At 49.4% G+C, this 21423-nt stretch overlaps 1 protein-coding gene across 1 annotated transcript; it reads left to right on the top strand.

The window, feature by feature from the left end:
- The first annotated feature begins 3620 nt into the window (after positions 1-3620).
- Positions 3621-19052, top strand: CTRB1 (chymotrypsinogen B1). The gene is made up of 7 exons (XM_032230919.1): positions 3621-3691; positions 5434-5537; positions 6870-6949; positions 10546-10624; positions 11595-11775; positions 14664-14797; positions 18844-19052. The coding sequence occupies exons 1-7, from the start codon at positions 3640-3642 to the stop codon at positions 19003-19005; spliced, it is 792 nt and encodes a 263-aa protein (XP_032086810.1). The 5' UTR covers positions 3621-3639; the 3' UTR covers positions 19006-19052.
- Positions 19053-21423: the final 2371 nt, after the last annotated feature.

Here is a 21423-nt window from a genome sequence, read left to right as displayed (position 1 = left end):
GAGTTAAGATATTTGAATTAATATGAGTTAATGGAAGAGAAGCACCAAAACATGTTGTAACCAGTTGATATACTTCTTTTTTTTTCATAATAGACACCTGTGTTTTGTTTTGTTTTCCTGTTTGTCGTTTTTGTCTTTTTTTGTATTATCTACTATCCTTTATTTTAATTTTTAATTTCTATTTGTCCTTTTTTCTTTTTTTTTTTCTTTTTTGATTTTTCTCCCTTCCCATCGGTGTGGGTAGGTATTGTTTAAGATTATTACTCCTACCAATATTTCTAAATAATAATTACAGTTAAATGAAAATGGATATATAATAATACTTGAGTTAATATGAGTTATGTTGGTTGACTGTGGAGGAGATGTACCAAAACTTATCTGTAATTGATTGATATATTAAGAAAGATGCTGTACCCGTTTTAAACTAAAACTAAAAAACATTTAATTAAAAAAAAAAAAAGACTGGAGGCTTTCAAGAAGAGACTGGCCTGTCATCTGTCAGAAATGGTACAGGGTCTCCTGCTTGGGCTGAGGGTTGGACTAGAGCAGTGGTCCCCAACCTTTTTATCGCCGCGGACCAGTCAGCCTGTGATAATTTTACCGTGGCCCGCTGAGCAAGTAGGACTCATTGTATTGTCTGTTAAAAGTTTTATATTTCTTTGATGCTGAAGGCTCTTCTTCTGTCTCTTCACTGGGCCTTTTCTTTTTCCCAAAGAAACTTTCTAACGACATCTGTTTCGCTAATTTGTGGGTTAAATTTGAGCAAAAACAATATACACCTACACCAACCACTGTAAAAATGAGAAAGTACCAGTGAAAAACGAGAAAAAGATGCAAAACATCAGCTTGATCTACCGTCAGGCTGTTGCTTGTAAACTGGACTAACTATTTCTAGTTAATTTCTAACTATTTGAATGGAAGATTATATGCTTATAGTTTCTATTCTTTTGTTAACACACAACCACATTTTTATTCTTCTACAGACACCATTTTTAATTACCAGGATAGTACACCAATGACAGCACCATGATCAGAAAATGTTAGATGTTGCATTATTTTCAATATGTATTTGTAAATATATGCCAAATAGATTGCAATCGCTTTCTGGACTTCCTTTAAATTTGCAGGTAAATGCTGCAATAGATATATAGCTCCCATCAGATTGATGATCACCCAAAAATGTTATTCATTGAATTCACTGTGAATCCTTTCTTAGTAAGTGCATTCAAGCCAGCCTACTACTAGCTGGTAGCCTCTCTGTCCATTCACCAAATTATCTGGGACAGGGGTGTCAGAGTGACATCGAAAATGTCAAGGTAATAGCCATGACTATGAAATTAAAAGCCTATTTATTCTTTTATTTGCATCACATAAAAACCAAGATGGTCCCCATCTTGAATTTTTCTAAATACATCCTACATACAACCATGATGCAGGAGTTTTCATTCAGCAAGAAAAAGGACTTGAGCCAAGTCAACATCTGGAAATCTTATCCCAGTCATATCCAACCTAGCTTATTTTTTGAGATCACCTCAAGGCGAGCTGGAGCGGGACGCGCTGCGCCACGAGTTGGAGAGCTTGGAGAGGCTGAGCGCGCAACTTGGAGAGCTGCGTCTCAGCCACCTGGAGGGGCTGTGGGCCGACTGCGCCGCTCTGGAAGCGCTGCTGAAGCAGCTCCTGGCCGAGCACGAAGGGCTGCAGGAAGCGCGCAAGCCGGGCGCTCCGAGAAGCGGCAGCTGGCCTCCGACTACACGCTGGTACTGAGCTGGAGCTGCGCGCAGAGCCTGGAACGATACGAGGCCGAGTTGCGGGCGCTGCAGGTGCTGGAAGGGGGCTGCCTGGGCCAACAGGACCTGCGTGCGCAAGCTGCGCACGCAGAACCAGGAGCGCGCTGGGCGAGCGGCTGGAAGAGGGGCGGCTGGCGCAGCAGGAGAGCCACGGCGCCCAGCTGAAGTGGAGAGGCTGAGCGCCAGGAGCTGCCGGGAGCTTTGCGCGCTGGGCGAGCGGCTGGAAGAGGGGCGGCTGGCGCAGCAGGAGAGCCACGGCGCCCAGCTGAAGTGGAGAGGCTGAGCGCCAGGAGCTGCCGGGAGCTTTGCGCGCTGGGCGAGCGGCTGGAAGAGGAGCGGCTGGCGCAGCAGGAGAGCCACGGCGCCCAGCTGAAGTGGAGAGGCTGAGCGCCAGGAGCTGCCGGGAGCTTTGCGTGCTGGGCGAGCGGCTGGAAGAGGAGCGGCTGGCGCAGCAGGAGAGCCACGGCGCCCAGCTGAAGTGGAGAGGCTGAGCGCCAGGAGCTGCCGGGAGCTTTGCGTGCTGGGCGAGCGGCTGGAAGAGGGGCGGCTGGCGCAGCAGGAGAGCCACGGCGCCCAGCTGAAGTGGAGAGGCTGAGCGCCAGGAGCTGCCGGGAGCTTTGCGCGCTGGGCGAGCGGCTGGAAGAGGAGCGGCTGGCGCAGCAGGAGAGCCACGGCGCCCAGCTGAAGTGGAGAGGCTGAGCGCCAGGAGCTGCCGGGAGCTTTGCGCGCTGGGCGAGCGGCTGGAAGAGGAGCGGCTGGCGCAGCAGGAGAGCCACGGCGCCCAGCTGAAGTGGAGAGGCTGAGCGCCAGGAGCTGCCGGGAGCTTTGCGTGCTGGGCGAGCGGCTGGAAGAGGAGCGGCTGGCGCAGCAGGAGAGCCACGGCGCCCAGCTGAAGTGGAGAGGCTGAGCGCCAGGAGCTGCCGGGAGCTTTGCGCGCTGGGCGAGCGGCTGGAAGAGGAGCGGCTGGCGCAGCAGGAGAGCCACGGCGCCCAGCTGAAGTGGAGAGGCTGAGCGCCAGGAGCTGCCGGGAGCTTTGCGTGCTGGGCGAGCGGCTGGAAGAGGGGCGGCTGGCGCAGCAGGAGAGCCACGGCGCCCAGCTGAAGTGGAGAGGCTGAGCGCCAGGAGCTGCCGGGAGCTTTGCGCGCTGGGCGAGCGGCTGGAAGAGGAGCGGCTGGCGCAGCAGGAGAGCCACGGCGCCCAGCTGAAGTGGAGAGGCTGAGCGCCAGGAGCTGCCGGGAGCTTTGCGCGCTGGGCGAGCGGCTGGAAGAGGAGCGGCTGGCGCAGCAGGAGAGCCACGGCGCCCAGCTGAAGTGGAGAGGCTGAGCGCCAGGAGCTGCCGGGAGCTTTGCGCGCTGGGCGAGCGGCTGGAAGAGGAGCGGCTGGCGCAGCAGGAGAGCCATGGCGCCCAGCTGCAGTGATCATGGCCCCCGGCCGCTCCGCGGCCCGGTGCCAGGTACTCCGCGGACCGGCACCGGTCCGCGGACCGGGGGTTGGGGACCACTGGACTAGAGGACCTACAAGGTCCCTTCCAACTCTGTTAATCTGATCTGTTCTGAGCTCCATTGGAACACAGGTCAATGGGTTACAAGGGTAAGGCCTCCAGCAAAAGCCTTCTGCCTCACAGATAGCCACCCCCTTATGGGCATCTCCTTGCCAGGTCAGCTGGGCCCTTGCCCATCCCCCCACCTGGCCTGATCTGCAGGAGCTGAGTTTATCTTCAAGGTCTTCAAGCGATAAAATGCTGGGAAACCAGCCTGAACACGCCTTCTTCCCTGCCACATGCCCACCCCTGCTCCCAATATAAGGATGCCCAGCTCTTTGACCCTTCTTCCTCATTCCTTCAAGAAGCAAGATGGCTCTGGTTTGGCTGCTCTCCTGCCTGGCTCTTCTGGGTGCCGCCAGTGGTGAGTAAACTAAGCTTGCTTTTGCCCTTGGTGGGGGGGGGGAGAAGGAGACTCAACCTACGTTTCTCTACGCGGTAAGAGTTGGGTCCCCGAGGGGAGGCAAGAGGCTGGAAGCTCCCTTTGACATCTCTGAAAAGGACTCTGAATTCATGGCCGTCAACCAAACTAAACACGAAGGTAAAGGTGTCCCTGGGGGTTTTAGTTCTCGATTTACAATACTTTGTTTAGTGGCCATTCAAAGTTACAACGGCACTGGAAAAAAGTCCTTTATGACCGTTTTTAACACTTGCAGCATCCCCAGAGTTCACAGGATTTATATTCGGATGCTTGACCGCTAACTCACATTATGACAGTTGCCCTGTCCTCTGGGACAAGGGATCCCCTTTTGCAACCTTCTGACAAGCAAAAGTCAATGGGGAAACCAGGTTCACTTAACAACCATGCTTCTAAGTTAGCAACTGCAGTGGTTTACTTAACAACTGTGGCAAGAAAGATTGTAAAATGGGGCAAAGCTCACTTAGCAACATATATTTTGGGCTCAATTTTGGTCGTAAGTTGAGGACTACCTTATGCAGGGACATACATTGAGGACTACCTATTCATCTACTTGCATTTACATGCTTTTAAACTGCTAGGTTGGCAGGAGCTGGGACACTTGATGGGAGCTTGCTCCATCTTGTGGCCCTTGGGTCTTGAACTGCTGAACTATAGACCTTTAATGGTGCAAGACTCAGCAGCATCTTAACCATTGAGCCACCACGTCGCTGCAAAACTAAACACCAGTCAACTAAAACCCAGAGGTTGGCAACTGGCCTCCATCAGTTATGTCCCTTTCAGTTATTACCATTAACTCGAGATGCCACCTGCATTATCCAGGCACAAGAGCCTGGTTTAAATTTCTATCATATTTGCTTTTTGTAACGTAACTCCTGACCTGGAGGCTTCCTGGATATGGAAGACCCCACTGGATTTGTTCTTGTTTACAAGTGCTGTGTTCACTACACAACCAGCCTCCATTGTGGAAAGTAAATTGTGGCAATAAGAGTGTCAGAGTTCCAAGTAATAATCCCATAGCAAACAAAACTCCAAGGCCAAGAGATCCAACAGAGGAATATGGGAGGCTAGTGAAAAAAAGCATAGCAATTAAAGTATTGAAGCAAGGAAGAGGCGATGGATAGATGATTTCTTTTTATTGTTATTGTTCTGATTTGCTTTTCTGTTTCTCTCTCTCTCTCTCTCTCTCTCTCTCCTTCCCTTTTTTAGGTAGGTGACATGACTAGAAGTTAGGTAGGGTGGAAAGAAAACATCTTTTAATAAAGGGTGACATGATTAAAAGTTAGAATAAGAGATAGATATAAAAGAAAGGGGGCATTTTAATATATACTTTTTAAAATAATAAAATAAGAGCAATAACAAGAGAAAACATGGAATAATTGAATAATGACAGATTGCAACTTAATATAAATATGTATTACTATTAGAAATAAATGTTGAATGTAATAATTATGATTAATTGTATTAGTTTTATTTGTATTAGAATGCATGACACCCAGCTGCCACACTGTTCATGCATTAATATGTTGGTAAAAATAATAATAATAATAATAAACTTTAAAAAATATCTCAGAGGCCCGTAGATTCCTTAAAGAATAATGTTATTGGATACATCATATTGGCACAGTTCTGGTGAAAACCGACTGAAGGTTCCCACAGTTGGGATTAACGTTTTGATTCATTGCCAGGTTGTGGTGTCCCCGCAATCACCCCTTCAATCAGTGGCTATGCCCGGATAGTCAATGGGGAAGATGCCGTGCCCGGCTCATGGCCTTGGCAGGTCTCCCTGCAGGTAAGAATGCCACACCTGCTTTGCTTTGCCTGGAAATTTGGAAGACCAAATGAGTTAGTGGTGGCACAGTGGTTAGAGCACAGTCCTGCAGGCTACTTCTGCTGACTGCCAGCAGTTTGGCAGTTCGGGTCTCACCAGGTTCTAGATTGGCTCAGCCTTCCGTCCTTCCAAGGTGGGTAAAATGAGGACCCAGATTGTTTGGGGGCAAGAGGCTGACTCTGTCAACTGCTTAGAGGGGGCTGGAAAGCACTGTGAAACGGTATATAAGTCTAATGCTATTAATATTGCCATCCATCCATCCACCCACCCACCCATTTATTCATGGTGTGAAGTAATTAGAATGCAGTATTGCACGCTGACTCTGCCCACTGCCAGCAGTTCGATCCTGATTGGCTCAAGGTGGACTCAGTCTTCCATTTATCCAAAGGTGGTAAAATGGGTCCCAGATTGTTGGGGGGCAAATAGGCTGACTCTGTAAACCACTTAGAGAGGGCTAGAAAGCACTGTGAAGTGGTATATAAGTAAGTGCTATTGCTATTGGGTGGAGAGTCAGAAAATGATGTACTGTATTTTTTGGACTATAAGCCACACCAAGTAGAAGACGCACCATGATTTTGAAGAGGTAATTTTTTTAAAAAAAGTTTTTGCACTCTGCAGGTCTCTCAAACCCTCTGCATGCCTCGTTTTTTTGCAAAACAAAAAAATGGGCATGCAGAGCTTTGGGAGGCTTGTAGAGTGTTCCTGGGGGCTGGAGGGGCAGAAACCAGCAAAAACGGCTCTCCCCAGCCCTCAGGAACACTTTGCAAGTCTCCCAAGCCCTCTGCATGCCCATTTTTGCAAAGGGGGTTGGGTTTCCATAGGCCAAAAATGCTGTATTCAGTGTATAAGACATACCCAGATTTTCACCCTCTTTTTTGAGGGAAAAAGGTGCGTCTTGTACTTTGAAAAATACGGTACCTTTTGGTGCCAAGTGAGAACTTCTGCTGGGATAAGATGCAGCAGATGCAATGACCTAAAACAAAACGTCTCAACCTTGGCAACTTTTAAGATGGGTGGACTTCAACTCCCAGAATTCCCCAGCCTTGCTGGTTGGGGAATTCTGGGAGCTGAAGTCCACCCATCTTAAAGTTGCTAAGGTTGAGGATCATTGATCTAAAATGATGGAGAAGGGAACTCTATATCAACTGTGGTCATCAGGACAGGTGGCAAACGTGGGGAGGATCCGTGGGGTAGATAAACCTTGAGTCTGCTGCCCAGAGGGCTGGTGAGCTGAGAAGCTGAGCATCTCAGGACCTTTTTCTCATGATCCACTCGATCTCCTCCATCCTGCAGGACAACACTGGCTTCCATTTCTGTGGAGGGTCCCTGATCAATGAGAATTGGGTGGTCACTGCTGCCCACTGCAGTGTCAGGTAAGAATGGAACTCATGGAAGATCTAACCAGAGAGGTTTGGGGGTTCCAATTTTTGAAGAACTAGGTCCTTTCTAGGCTTTGGGGTCAACACAGGGAAGTGGGAAGCTGGCATGTGGCTTAATTTTCACTTTATCAAAAACTGGACCAGGGATATAAGTAGCTTCAGAGCGGTGTCTTTAGACCAGTGTTTTTCAACCTTGGCAACTTTAAGACGTGTGGAGTTCTACTCGCAGAATGGGAGTTGGTCCACCCATCTTAAAGTTGCCAAGGTTGAAAAACACGGCATTTGATGATTGTTTGGTATTTATTCCAGATGAAATCTGCCTAGTTCAGTGTTTCTGTCGTTCATAAGGCCTCCCTCATCCGGGACTTGATAACTGATGAGGGCGCAGACCTGGCATGTATTACTGAGACATGGCTGGGCACGGAGGGAGGAGTCCCCCTCATTGAGATGTGCCCAGCCGGATTTCAGGTGCTACACCAGCCGAGAGCCCAGGGAAGGGGTGGCGGTGTGGCTATTGTAGTCCGGGAGTCTTTAGTACCTCGTAGGATCCCTGCTCCGGAGCTTGTCGGGTGTGAGTCCCTGCTGGTGAAGCTGGACCTCAAGGGTCAAGTGGGTCTGCTGCTTACGTACCTGCCTCCCAACTGCGTTGCAGCAGCCCTCCCCTCGCTCCTCGAGTCAGTAGCCGAGCTAGCAGTTGAGTTCCCTAGACTTATAGTTCTGGGGGACTTCAACTTGCCTTCGCTCGGTGAACACTCTGATGGAGCGCAGGAGTTCATGGCTTCCATGACAGCCATGGGCTTGACTCAAGTAATCCAAGGCCCAACTCACTCAGCGGGTCACACGCTCGACCTCGTATTCCTCTCGGAGCAGTGGAGTTACGATCTTGGTCTGAAGGGTAATGAGATCATACCCCTGTCGTGGTCAGACCACTACCTACTGAGGCTAGACTTCCGGAGGCCAAACCCCCACCGTAGGGAGGAGGAACCGATCAGCTGGTTCCACCCCAAGCGACTGATGGATCCTGTTAGGTTCCAGACGGAGCTTGGGGTTATTCCTGATACCCTCGCCCACAGTTTGGCGGAGACCCTCGTCGCTGCCTGGCACTCGGCAGCTTCGGAGTCTCTAGACCGGATTGCGCCGCTACGGCCCCTCCGGGTCAGCGGCCCCCGGAGGCCTCCTTGGTTCACTGAGGAGCTCCGGGAGGTAAAGCGCCGGAGGAGACGCCTAGAACACTCGTGGAGGTCCGATAGGTCCGAGTCGAAATGGGCACTTTTAACAGCATGCACCAAGGAGTATATTCGGACTTTAAGAACAGCAAAAAGAACATATATTGCCTCCTTGGTAGCATCCGCCGAGTCCCGCCCAGCCACCCTGTTTAGGATAACCCGCTCCCTCCTAAATAGGAGGGAGACGGGGGACTCCCTACAGGGTAAGGCTGAGGAGTATGTCCAGTTCTTGGCGGACAAAGTTGCCCGGTTTCGAGCGGACCTGGACTCCACCCCAGTAGATCCAGCCGAGACACAAGGAGAAGACTTGGCAAACCATCTCTGGGTTGAGTTTCAGGGAGTTGCCTCTGGGGAAGTGGACAAGGCTATGCGAGCTGTGAGTGCCTCCACCTGCATACTGGACCCGTGTCCCTCCTGGCTGGTTGCCAACAGCAGTGAGGTGACACGAGGCTGGATCCAGGCAGTTGTTACCGCCTCTCTTCGGGAGGGGTACTTTCCCACCGCGCTCAAGACAGCGGTGGTAAGACCCCTCCTGAAGAAACCGTCCTTGGATCCAGCTGTTCTTAATAACTATCGTCCAGTCTCCAACCTCCCCTTTGTAGGGAAGGTTGTTGAGAAGGTGGTGGCTCTCCAGCTTCAGCGTACCTTGGAGGAAGCTAACTATCTTGACCCCTTCCAGTCTGGCTTCAGACCCGGTTACAGCACAGAAACCGCTTTGGTCGCATTGACCGATGATCTCTGGAGAGCTAGGGATGGAGGCCATGCTTCCATCCTAGTTCTCCTGGACCTCTCAGCGGCTTTCGATACCATCGACCATGGTATCCTTCTGCGACGACTGCGGGAGATAGGGGTGGGCGGCACTGTTTTGCAGTGGTTCTCCTCCTATCTCTCGGACAGGTCACAGTCGGTGTTGGTGGGGGGGCAGAGATCGTCCCTGAGGCCCCTAACTTATGGGGTGCCGCAGGGGTCGGTCCTATCCCCCCTACTATTTAACATTTACATGAAACCGCTGGGCGAGATCATCCGAAGGCACGGGATAAAATACCACCAATATGCGGACGATACACAGTTGTATCTGTCCGCCCCGTGCCAACTCAATGAAGCGGTGGACGTGATGAACCGGGGTCTAGAAGCCGTTAAAGACTGGATGAGAGCAAACAAGCTGATACTCAACCCAGACAAGACCGAGTGGCTGTTGTGTTTCCCTCCCAAAAATTTGACCAACATACCATCACTCAGGCTGGGGGGACAAAACTTACACCCCTCAGAAAGGGCCCGCAACTTGGGAGTCCTCCTGGACCCACAGCTGACTTTTGACCACCATCTCTCAGCTGTGACCAGGGGGGCATTTGCCCAGGTTCGCCTGGCGCGCCAGTTGCGGCCCTACCTGAATCGGGAGGCCCTCACAACAGTCACTCGAGCCCTTGTGATCTCCAGGCTGGAATACTGTAATGTGCTCTACATGGGGCTGCCCTTGAAGAGCATCCGGAGACTTCAGCTAGTCCAGAATGCGGCCGCGCGAGTGATTGTGGGCGCACCACGGTTCGCCCACATAACACCGATCCTCCGTGAGCTGCACTGGCTACCTGTCGATCTCCGGGTGCACTTCAAGGTTCTACTCACCACCTATAAAGCGCTCCATGGTAGTGGATCTGGCTATTTGAGAGACCGCCTTCTGCCAATTACCTCCCTGCGTCCCATCAGATCACATAGAGTTGGCCTCCTCCGTATTCCATCCGCCAGTCAGTGCCGACTGGCGACTACTCGGAGGAGAGCCTTCTCTGTTGCGGCTCCGACACTATGGAACAATCTCCCCGTGGAGATTCGTACCCTCACCACCGTCCAGGCCTTCCGCACAACCCTCAAGAACTGGCTAGCCCGTCAGGCCTGGGGATAAGTTTACTTTTGCCCCTCCCGAATGTTGAGTGAATGTTGAGTTTTACTATTTAATTTACTTTTGTGCACATTTCTTTTTGTATTGTCTGACACTCCCTTTCCTTTTGACTGTAAGCCGCCCTGAGTCCCCTCAGGGAAAAGGGCGACCTATAAATGTCTAATAAATACAAATACAAATACAAATAATTCTCAACCTTGGCGACTTTAAGTCCTGTGGACTTCAACTCCCAGAATCCCCCAGCCAGCTACGCGTAGCTGGCTGGGGGATTCTGGGAGTTGAAGTCCACAGGACTTAAAGTCACCAAGGTTGAGAAACACTGAACTAGGCAGATTTCATCTGGAATAAATACCAAACAATCAAGGTTGAGAAACACTGGCCTAGTTCCTGCTTCCTTCATGTTATCCAGCTGCATAGGGGATTCTTAATTAACGAATCTTTCCCCCCCTAATTTTCCACTTCCGTGCCAGGACAAGCCACTTGGTGGTGCTGGGTGCATTTGACAAAAGTACTCCTGAGGAAGACGTTCAAATCATCAAGATAGCCAAGGTAAGCAGGGCAACTGCGACATGGAAGCATGGGGAGGGACAAAAAAATGCCCATCAAGTTCCACAGCCTTGCAGAATCAGCACCACAGCGAGGGTGCTAAACTAGTTTTTGGGGGGACCCAGCCCGAATAAGGTGGCTTCATGCATTTATGGGTTGTAAGAAATAGCATTATCACTATACGTGGAAATAAATTAGGTCGTTGATTAGACTGGGAGGGCTAACCTAGAACCATGATGGCAAACCTATGGCACGCATGCTTAAAGTGGCACGCGGAGCCAGGCCGCCTGGCATGCGCGGTGTCCCCCATTCCTCTTCCAGGTTTCTGGCATGCATGCGACAATCACTTGGCCTTTGCACATGCGGCAGTGATGGAAAGGTTTCGGGCGTGCGCATGTGCACCAGCCAGCTGGTTTATTTATTATTAAATAAATAATAAACAAACAAACCATCAAGACAATGCAGAGAAGTGTCCATGTAACTCATGGGAAGAGACTTTGCCTTTTGTGTAACTGTTGCAGTGGTGGGATTCAGCCAGTTCGCACCTATTCGGGAGAACCGGTTCGTAACTTTCTAAGCAGTTGGGAGAATTGGTTGTTGGAAGAAATCTTTTGTTTTTTTCCCCACTTTACAGGGCTAATCCTGTAAGGAAGGCAGGAAGGAAACATTCTGGTGTTGTTTCTAGCCTCATCTTTATTGCCCTGCTTACAGAAACTGCCTCTCCAGTTAACCCTTATTACCATTGTGACAGCTAAGGCGAAGCTCCCATTGATGTGAGTGATGTCAAGTTGGCCATGCCTATCCAGTCACATGACCACCGAGTCACGCCTACTCAGCTGGTCATTAGGGCAGAGAACCGGTTGTTAAATTATTTGAATCCCACCGCTGAACGGTTGCCACAATTGAGCCATTTCCAAGACACGTTGCCAGCTTTCTCTTGGCTTTGACTAAACCCTTTTCTTCCCGCTCTCAGGTTTTCAAAGACCCCCGGTATAACATGTTCACCACCCGAAATGACATCACGTTGATCAAGCTGGCCACCCCGGCCCGGCTGACGGCCCACGTATCTCCTGTGTGTCTGCCCAAAGCCACCGACGCTTTCCCTGGTGGGATGATGTGTGTGACCAGTGGATGGGGATATCTGCATCATACTGGTAAAATGGGGCCTCTCCTTCTTGGGGACAGGCAGTAAAAGAGGCAGGAAGGGACGTCCTGATGAACGGAAATAAAACGGGTCATTTTATATATCTCGACTGCTTCTCTCCTGCATTAGCTTCCATCTGTTGCTTCTTGTCCTGCTTTCAGCTGCAGTGGAGAATAGGTTGACCCCCTCTTCTTTGAGGCAGCAAGTATTGGAAAACACTGTTATCATCTCATTCCTAGTCCTAATGAAAAGAAGGACTATGGGAGACATAATAGCAATGTTCCAATATCTCAGGGGCTGCCCCAAAGAAGAGGGAGTCAAGCTATTCTCCAAAGCCCCAGAAGGCAGGACAAGAAGCAAAGGATGGAAACTAATCAAGGAGAGAAGCAACCTGAAATTAAGGAAAAGCTTCCTAACAGTTAGAACAATTTACCTGTGAAACAGCTTGCCTCCAGAAGTTGTGAATGCTTCTACCCCGGAGGTTTTAAGAAGAGATTGGACAACCATTTGCCTGAAATGGTTTAGGGTCTCTTGCTCAAGCAGGGGGTTGGACTAGAAGACCTCCAAGGTCCCTTCGAACTCTCTTATCCTGTTCTATTGTTCTGTTATTATTCTTACAATTAGCCAGGTTTTGGACAGATCAGTATGGATAAAGTCCATCTACAAGCAGTCCTCGACTTACAACTGTCGTAAAGCAGGTCACACACGTGACCTACCCAATTTTGCAACCCTTGTAGTAGTTAAATGAACGAATTGTTTACTATGACCTAGTTTTCATGAAAACAAAAAGTTAATTCCTGGGTTTTGGCAAAAACGTCATAAAATGCTTTGCTGGGACACAGCAATTGGCTGTTTGGCAATAATGGTTGTAAATAGAGCCCTGGTGACACAGTGGTTAGAATGCAGAATTGCAGGCTAAGTCACTGCTCACTGCCAGCAGTTCGATCCTGACCGGCCCAAGGTTGACTCAGGCTTCCATCCTGCCAAGGTTGGTAAAATGAGGACCCAGATTGTTGGGGTAAATAGACTGACTCTGTAAACCACTTAAGAGAGATGTATAGTATTGTAAAGTGGTATATAAGTCTAAGTGCTATTGCTATCTTCCTTCCTTCCCTCCTTCCCTCCCTTCCTTCCTGTTAGAATGCAGTATTGAAGGGTAAGTCACTGCTCACAGCCAGCAGTTCAATCCTGACTGGCTCAAGGTTGACTCAGTCTTCCATCCTTCCGAGGTTAGTAAAATGAGGACCCAGATTACTGGGGTCAAGAGGCTGACTTTGTAAACCGCTTAGTAAAGCAGTGTGAAGCGGTATGTAAGTCTTAAGTGCTATTGGTTGCCAAGGGCTTGAGCTGGCAGTTATGTAACTGTGCAGGGCAGATGTTGGGACTTTGGAACCAGGTCCTAAGTACCTCTAGGGAGGTCTATCATAATTTGAATAATTGCTAAACTGCAGGTTGTAAATTGAGGATTACTTATATTTGGTTGTTGACAGTGAACAACAAAAGTTTTTTATTATACTATAGAGAAGAAAACCCTATAGAATTCCAATATAAGCTGAATATCATTAAATGTACACCTTCTCCCAACATACATTGCTAGTTAATTGCTTTTTCTCACTGAATTGTTTGTTTATTTTTTAACAGCTTATTTATACATTTTTATTTTACATACATAGTTGCTTAGTGAACAGCATATCATCTGGATCACTTTGCTTATATAATAATAGTTTTCCCGCTCCTAATTTTTACCTCTATTATCCAACCATTTGTAAAACAAGTCCCAAATTCGAAAATACTCTGTATCTTCTTTTTCTTTTATCTTTAATGTCAATCTGTCCATTTCTGCACAATCTAAAAAATCTTAAATTACATCTTTTTCTGTAGGTGTTTGCTCATTTTTCCAATACTGTTCAAATACAATTCTTGCTGCTGTCAAAACATGTAATATTAAATATAAGTGTAATCTTTATTGTCATTGTACTTAAATACAACGAAATTGGTTTTATCCTCACTGGTGCAAAATTATAACAGGAACAAAAAAGAAAGAAAAAGGGAAAAAAACCTAGCGTATGCATGGAGTGATTGTCGTCTATATTTAAAAGTCTGACAGCCCAAGGATAGAAACTATCTTTAAACCTGTTTGTTCGGCTGGCTATACTATGATGCCTTCTGCCCGATGGTAGAAGTGCAAAGAGATACTGACCAGGGTGTGAATCATCTCTGAGTATCTTCCTTACTCTGCTAAAGCAGCAAGGCCTGGCGATGTCATCCAGTGGTGTCAGAGGGCAACCAATGGTTTCTTGTGCCGAATTGATCACTCTCTGTAGTGCCTTCTTGTCCGCAGCTGTTAAACCAGCATACCATACTGTAACGCTATATGTGAGGACACTTTCTATGGTGGACCGATAGAAAGAGGTCATCAGCCGTTGTTTCACCTGATTTTTTCGCAGGACTCTAAGGAAATGAAGTCTCTGTTGGGTCATTAAAATCACTAAAGTCACTAAATACTGGTATATATTCCCTTTATTATACCTTCCTGGTACTTTGTTTATTCTTTAATTATCCCAAAGCAAGCTTTTTAAAGGCCCAACCTCCAACTTCAGTCTTTTTTTTTTAAGTAAATGCTGCTGTTTCTATGCAACTTCCAAACACTTGATCCCCCACCCCCCACCCCCATTAATGGAAGAAAGCTAGAAGCTAGCAAACTTCGTTTCGGAGGCTGCTATGAAACCACCAAGACTGGAACACAGGAAGGTCTTACTTCAAGGGTTTTAAAACTGAGAAGTTGTCCGTGGATTTGCCCCCGAGCCAAGAGCCAGTGATGACACAAATATGAGGGTGTCGTTTCTCATTTTTGCCCCATGCGTCTTGTCTCATTTTTGTGTGTTTCATCTATTTCAGACAAGTTCTCGCCCGACAAATTGCAACAGGTGGCACTTCCTCTGCTGACCAATCAGGAGTGCAAGAGATTTTTTGGCAACCGTATTGTTGACGTCATGGTCTGTGCTGGAGCTGCAGGGGCATCTTCGTGCATGGTATGTTTTTTTCCTGGTCGTCCCAGTCTGTAATTTCTGGCAGCCGTTGTGCATCTTCCCAGAATGCCTGCTCTCCGCCCTCTGGAGCAGGGCTTAAGTTACGAAACCATCTTTGCTCCACATAGATACTTCACATTTCCTTAGTTCTGTCTTGCTCACTTCATGTCTCCCACTTGGTGAACCTCTAGACAAGCATTGTTACATCACTGGGAGATAGGATCAAGATCCAAATGGATCTTGATAGACTTGAACCCTGGGCCCTATGTAACAAAATGAAATTCAGTGTAGAGAAAAGTAAAGTCTTACACTTAGGCAAAAAAAAAAAACCAAAAGGACAGATATAGAATGGGAGAAACCAGCTTAACAGCAGTGACTGTGAGAGGGATTTGGGAGGCTTAGTGCAGTGGTCCCCAACCCCCGGTCCGCGGACCGGTGCCGGTCCGCGGAGTACCTGGCACCGGGCCGCGGAGCGGCCGGGGGCCATGATCACTGCAGCTGGGCGCCATGGCTCTCCTGCTGCGCCAGCCGCTCCTCTTCCAGCCGCTCGCCCAGCGCGCAAAGCTCCCGGCAGCTCCTGGCGCTCAGCCTCTCCACTTCAGCTGGGCGCCGTGGCTCTCCTGCTGCGCCAGCCGCTCCTCTTCCAGCCGCTCGCCCAGCGCGCAAAGCTCCCGGCAGCTCCTGGCGCTCAGCCTCTCCACTTCAGCTGGGCACCGTGGCTCTCCTGCTGCGCCAGCCGCTCCTCTTCCAGCCGCTCGCCCAGCGCGCAAAGCTCCCGGCAGCTCCTGGCGCTCAGCCTCTCCACTTCAGCTGGGCGCCGTGGCTCTCCTGCTGCGCCAGCCGCCCCTCTTCCAGCCGCTCGCCCAGCACGCAAAGCTCCCGGCAGCTCCTGGCGCTCAGCCTCTCCACTTCAGCTGGGCGCCGTGGCTCTCCTGCTGCGCCAGCCGCTCCTCTTCCAGCCGCTCGCCCAGCGCGCAAAGCTCCCGGCAGCTCCTGGCGCTCAGCCTCTCCACTTCAGCTGGGCGCCGTGGCTCTCCTGCTGCGCCAGCCGCTCCTCTTCCAGCCGCTCGCCCAGCACGCAAAGCTCCCGGCAGCTCCTGGCGCTCAGCCTCTCCACTTCAGCTGGGCGCCGTGGCTCTCCTGCTGCGCCAGCCGCTCCTCTTCCAGCCGCTCGCCCAGCGCGCAAAGCTCCCGGCAGCTCCTGGCGCTCAGCCTCTCCACTTCAGCTGGGCGCCGTGGCTCTCCTGCTGCGCCAGCCGCTCCTCTTCCAGCCGCTCGCCCAGCGCGCAAAGCTCCCGGCAGCTCCTGGCGCTCAGCCTCTCCACTTCAGCTGGGCGCCGTGGCTCTCCTGCTGCGCCAGCCGCCCCTCTTCCAGCCGCTCGCCCAGCACGCAAAGCTCCCGGCAGCTCCTGGCGCTCAGCCTCTCCACTTCAGCTGGGCGCCGTGGCTCTCCTGCTGCGCCAGCCGCTCCTCTTCCAGCCGCTCGCCCAGCACGCAAAGCTCCCGGCAGCTCCTGGCGCTCAGCCTCTCCACTTCAGCTGGGCGCCGTGGCTCTCCTGCTGCGCCAGCCGCTCCTCTTCCAGCCGCTCGCCCAGCGCGCAAAGCTCCCGGCAGCTCCTGGCGCTCAGCCTCTCCACTTCAGCTGGGCGCCGTGGCTCTCCTGCTGCGCCAGCCGCCCCTCTTCCAGCCGCTCGCCCAGCGCGCAAAGCTCCCGGCAGCTCCTGGCGCTCAGCCTCTCCACTTCAGCTGGGCGCCGTGGCTCTCCTGCTGCGCCAGCCGCCCCTCTTCCAGCCGCTCGCCCAGCGCGCTCCTGGTTCTGCGTGCGCAGCTTGCGCACGCAGGTCCTGTTGGCCCAGGCAGCCCCCTTCCAGCACCTGCAGCGCCCGCAACTCGGCCTCGTATCGTTCCAGGCTCTGCGCGCAGCTCCAGCTCAGTACCAGCGTGTAGTCGGAGGCCAGCTGCCGCTTCTCGGAGCGCCCGGCTTGCGCGCTTCCTGCAGCCCTTCGTGCTCGGCCAGGAGCTGCTTCAGCAGCGCTTCCAGAGCGGCGCAGTCGGCCCACAGCCCCTCCAGGTGGCTGAGACGCAGCTCTCCAAGTTGCGCGCTCAGCCTCTCCAAGCTCTCCAACTCGTGGCGCAGCGCGTCCCGCTCCAGCTCGCCTTGAGGTGATCTCAAAAATAAGCTAGGTTGGATATGACTGGGATAAGATTTCCAGATGTTGACTTGGCTCAAGTCCTTTTTCTTGCTGAATGAAAACTCCTGCATCATGGTTGTATGTAGGATGTATTTAGAAAAATTCAAGATGGGGACCATCTTGGTTTTTATGTGATGCAAATAAAAGAATAAATAGGCTTTTAATTTCATAGTCATGGCTATTACCTTGACATTTTCGATGTCACTCTGACACCCCTGTCCCAGATAATTTGGTGAATGGACAGAGAGGCTACCAGCTAGTAGTAGGCTGGCTTGAATGCACTTACTAAGAAAGGATTCACAGTGAATTCAATGAATAACATTTTTGGGTGATCATCAATCTGATGGGAGCTATATATCTATTGCAGCATTTACCTGCAAATTTAAAGGAAGTCCAGAAAGCGATTGCAATCTATTTGGCATATATTTACAAATACATATTGAAAATAATGCAACATCTAACATTTTCTGATCATGGTGCTGTCATTGGTGTACTATCCTGGTAATTAAAAATGGTGTCTGTAGAAGAATAAAAATGTGGTTGTGTGTTAACAAAAGAATAGAAACTATAAGCATATAATCTTCCATTCAAATAGTTAGAAATTAACTAGAAATAGTTAGTCCAGTTTACAAGCAACAGCCTGACGGTAGATCAAGCTGATGTTTTGCATCTTTTTCTCGTTTTTCACTGGTACTTTCTCATTTTTACAGTGGTTGGTGTAGGTGTATATTGTTTTTGCTCAAATTTAACCCACAAATTAGCGAAACAGATGTCGTTAGAAAGTTTCTTTGGGAAAAAGAAAAGGCCCAGTGAAGAGACAGAAGAAGAGCCTTCAGCATCAAAGAAATATAAAACTTTTAACAGACAATACAATGAGTCCTACTTGCTCAGCGGGCCACGGTAAAATTATCACAGGCTGACTGGTCCGCGGCGATAAAAAGGTTGGGGACCACTGGCTTAGTGGACAACCAGCTAAATATGAGCCAGCAGTGTGCGGCGGCAGCCAAAAAAGCCAATGCAATCCTAAGCTGCATTAACAGGGGGATAAAATCGAGATCAAGGGAGGTACTAACACCACTGTATAAAGCCTTAGTAAGGCCACACCTGGAATACTGCATCCAGTTTTGGTCACCACACTATAAAAAAGATGTTGAGGCGCTAGAAAGAGTGCAGAGAAGAGCAACCAGGATGATTAGGGGGCTGAAGGCTAAAACATATGATGAACAGTTGCAAGAACTGGGCCTGGCTGAGAAGGACCAGGGGAGACATGATAGCAGCCTTCCAATATTTGAGGGGCTGCCACAGAGAGGAAGGGGTCAACCTGTTTTCCAAAACACCTGAAGACCAGACAAGGAATAATGGATGGAACCTGATCAAGGAGAGATTTAACCTAGAAATATGGAGAAATTTTCTGACAGGGAGAGCGATGAACCCATGGAACAGAAGTTGCCTTCAGAAATTGTGGGAGCTTCATCACTGGAAGCATTCAAGAAGAAACTGGATTGCCATCTGTCAGAAGTGGTATAGAGTTTCCTGCTTGGGTGGCGGGGAGGTGTTGGACTAGATAGCCTACAAGGTCTCCTTCATCTCTGTTATTATTAAGTTTTCATTAAGTTCTCACCATCTTCAGAGAGTCAATGAAACTTGTATAATAAACGTCTCCAGGTCTTTTCTGGTCCTAGTTTGTCCCCAGAGTTGGCGTCCCCTGGCCAGTCTGCTGTGATTTGGTGAAGCAAAGACCTGATCAAGGCCAATCCCTCCATCCTTGAAGATCGGCCCCTTGTGACCTCCTCCAAAGTCCCATCCAACCCAACATTCAAGCAGCCACTGACATTCTTCTCTTGGTTTCTCCTGCAGGGCGATTCTGGTGGTCCTCTGGTCTGCCAGAAGAATGGGGCCTGGACTCTGGTTGGAATCGTCTCCTGGGGCAGCGCCACCTGCTCTCCCTCCAGCCCAGGGGTCTATGCCCGCGTTACGGAACTTCTGCCCTTCATTGAATCCACCCTTGCTAATAACTAACACTCCTCAGTAATGGAACATCAATAAAAGCAGCAGCAGAGACTTTCCATCATTCTTTCCCTCCCCCCCACCCACCGGCATCCCGTAGAGTGTCTCAGAGTTGCGGCAGGATTCTTGAACGGGTTCTTGGGAGGCCGCTATCAACCAGTATGTGGTGGCTATTAAACAAGTGCAGCTCCCCTTGGATGAGGCATTTCGTAAAACGTGTGGGTGCAGTTAAAAAATGCAGATAATAGAATCAAGTTAGGCCTTACAATATAATTATATATTATATAGGATAATATATACTGGTAATTATATTATGAGATAATTATAAGACCACACTTGGAATACAGCATCTATAAAAAAGATGTTGAGATTCTAGAGAGAGTGCAAAGAAGAGCAACCAGGATGATGAGGGGTCTGGAGGCTAAAACATACGATGAACGGTTGCAGGAACTGGGCATGGCTAGTCTAGGGAAGGGAAGGACCAGGGAAGACAACAGCAATAGCAATAGCAGTTAGACTTATATACCGCTTCATAGGGCTTTCAGCCCTCTCTAAGCGGTTTACAGAGTCAGCATATCGCCCCCACAGTCTGGGTCCTCATTTCATCCACCTCGGAAGGATGGAAGGCTGAGTCAACCTTGAGCCAGTGAGATTAGAACCGCTGAACTGCAGATAACAATCAGCTGAAGTGGCCTGCAGTGCTGCACCCCTAACCACTGTGCCACCTCGGTGCAGTCTTCCAATACTTGTGGGGCTGCCACAGAGGGGAGGGGGGTCAAGCTATTTTCCAAAGCACGTTTGAAGGCCAGAAAAGGAATCATGGGTGGAAACTGAACAAGGAGAGATTCAACCTGGAAATAGGGAGAAATTTTCTGACAGTGAGAACAATTTATCAGTGGAACGGTTTGCTTTCAGAAGTTGTGGGTGTTTCATCACTGGAGGCTCTTAAGAGACTGGACAGCCATTTGTCTGAAATGGTGTAGGGTCTCCTGCTTGAGCAGAGGTTGGGACTAGAAGATCTTCAAGATCCCTTCAAGCTCTGAGATTCTATTATCTTCTATAGATATGAAACGCTGCACCAATATAGGCAAAAGCAAACAATTCTTACCAAGAAAGAAGAGTTACTCTAGTCTAGTCCATTGTTTCTGAAGGCTGGCTCGAAGATGCATGGACTTCAATTCCCAGAAAGCTTGGCTGGGGAAATTCTGGGGAATTGAAGTCCCATTTGCCAAGATCGAAAAACACAGGTCTAGCAACCACATAATTAAGGAACTGCAACCTTTATTTCTTTTTCCTTTCCAATCACCTTTCGAAACAAGTTTTGTGTTTGTTTTGCTTCAAAAACTTGAGTATAAAACAAAGGGCAAGGAAGTTAATCATTACTTTATTACCTTGGAGAACAGGGTTTTTTTTTTGTGTGTGTGTGTGTGTGTGTGTGTGTTCTGCAGGCATCGAATGTGGAGAAACACCAACTCCCAATTGCAAGGAAAGTAGTGAAAACCCAAGTTAACCGGCACTTTAAAGAAAAGGCAGCAAAACGCCCAGCATTTATTGAATTTTAATGGACCATATTGAGTGGAGGGGCACCCATAAATAACAAGGGTGATAAAAACTAGCCATGCTAAACATTTCTTCTCCTCCACTTTGCAAACACCTGGTATTCCAGATGTGGTCCTTCAGCAACACTGACTAGAATTGCGCCCCTGGAATTTCATTGTTCTCTGACTTAAGTAGGGTTGTTCCATTGATGGAGTCATTTCCTTGCTGGCTGTGAACTGTTAGCCATACAATTTGGGATGAACACTCTTTGCATGGTGTGGGAGTAGGAATGAATTTCCAGAGGAAAAATTGCAGACTGCAGGAACCATTTGCACTACTCAGGTGACCCTGAGGACAGAGGTAAACCTCCAAGTGCCTCCAAAAGGAGGCCAATGACCAGCTGTCTGCAAGGAATATAAATCCTTCCATTCCCCACCATCCAGCCAGAGCTGAAGAAGCTTCTTGGATTGTTGCAGAAAATTAAGGGACTCAGACTTCGGAACCAAAAGAAGTAGTTTTTATCTGCGCAAAGGTTCAGAGCAAGATAGCTAAAGCAGACATCTAAACATCTGAACAACTTCCTTATGGAGAAGCGGGTTCTTATATGTTCTTCAAAAGCAGTCAGACCCGTAAATGTACTATGTCAGCGTTAATTGGTCACATAATCTATTGTTGGAAGAAATGTCCTTCTGGGTTTGGCTCCAAATGTGGAAAAAGACACTGGAAACATGGAGGCTGCTTGGAAAGATGGTTTATTGGCGGACAGGACCACATGGCTTGAGTCCTGAACAGAAAACGTGATCACATGCTTCAATGTTGGTGGAGAAAAGAGAAGGGAAGGGCCGACTGAGATGCTGAGTCCCTGGTTTGATCCCCCTCTGGCCTTTGATC

Source organism: Thamnophis elegans, chromosome 14 (genome assembly GCF_009769535.1).
Source record: "Thamnophis elegans isolate rThaEle1 chromosome 14, rThaEle1.pri, whole genome shotgun sequence".
Classification (NCBI taxonomy): Eukaryota; Metazoa; Chordata; class Lepidosauria; order Squamata; family Colubridae; genus Thamnophis; species Thamnophis elegans.
The sequence above is the reverse complement of the archived record's forward strand: the minus strand, read 5'-3'. Positions and strand labels throughout refer to the sequence as shown.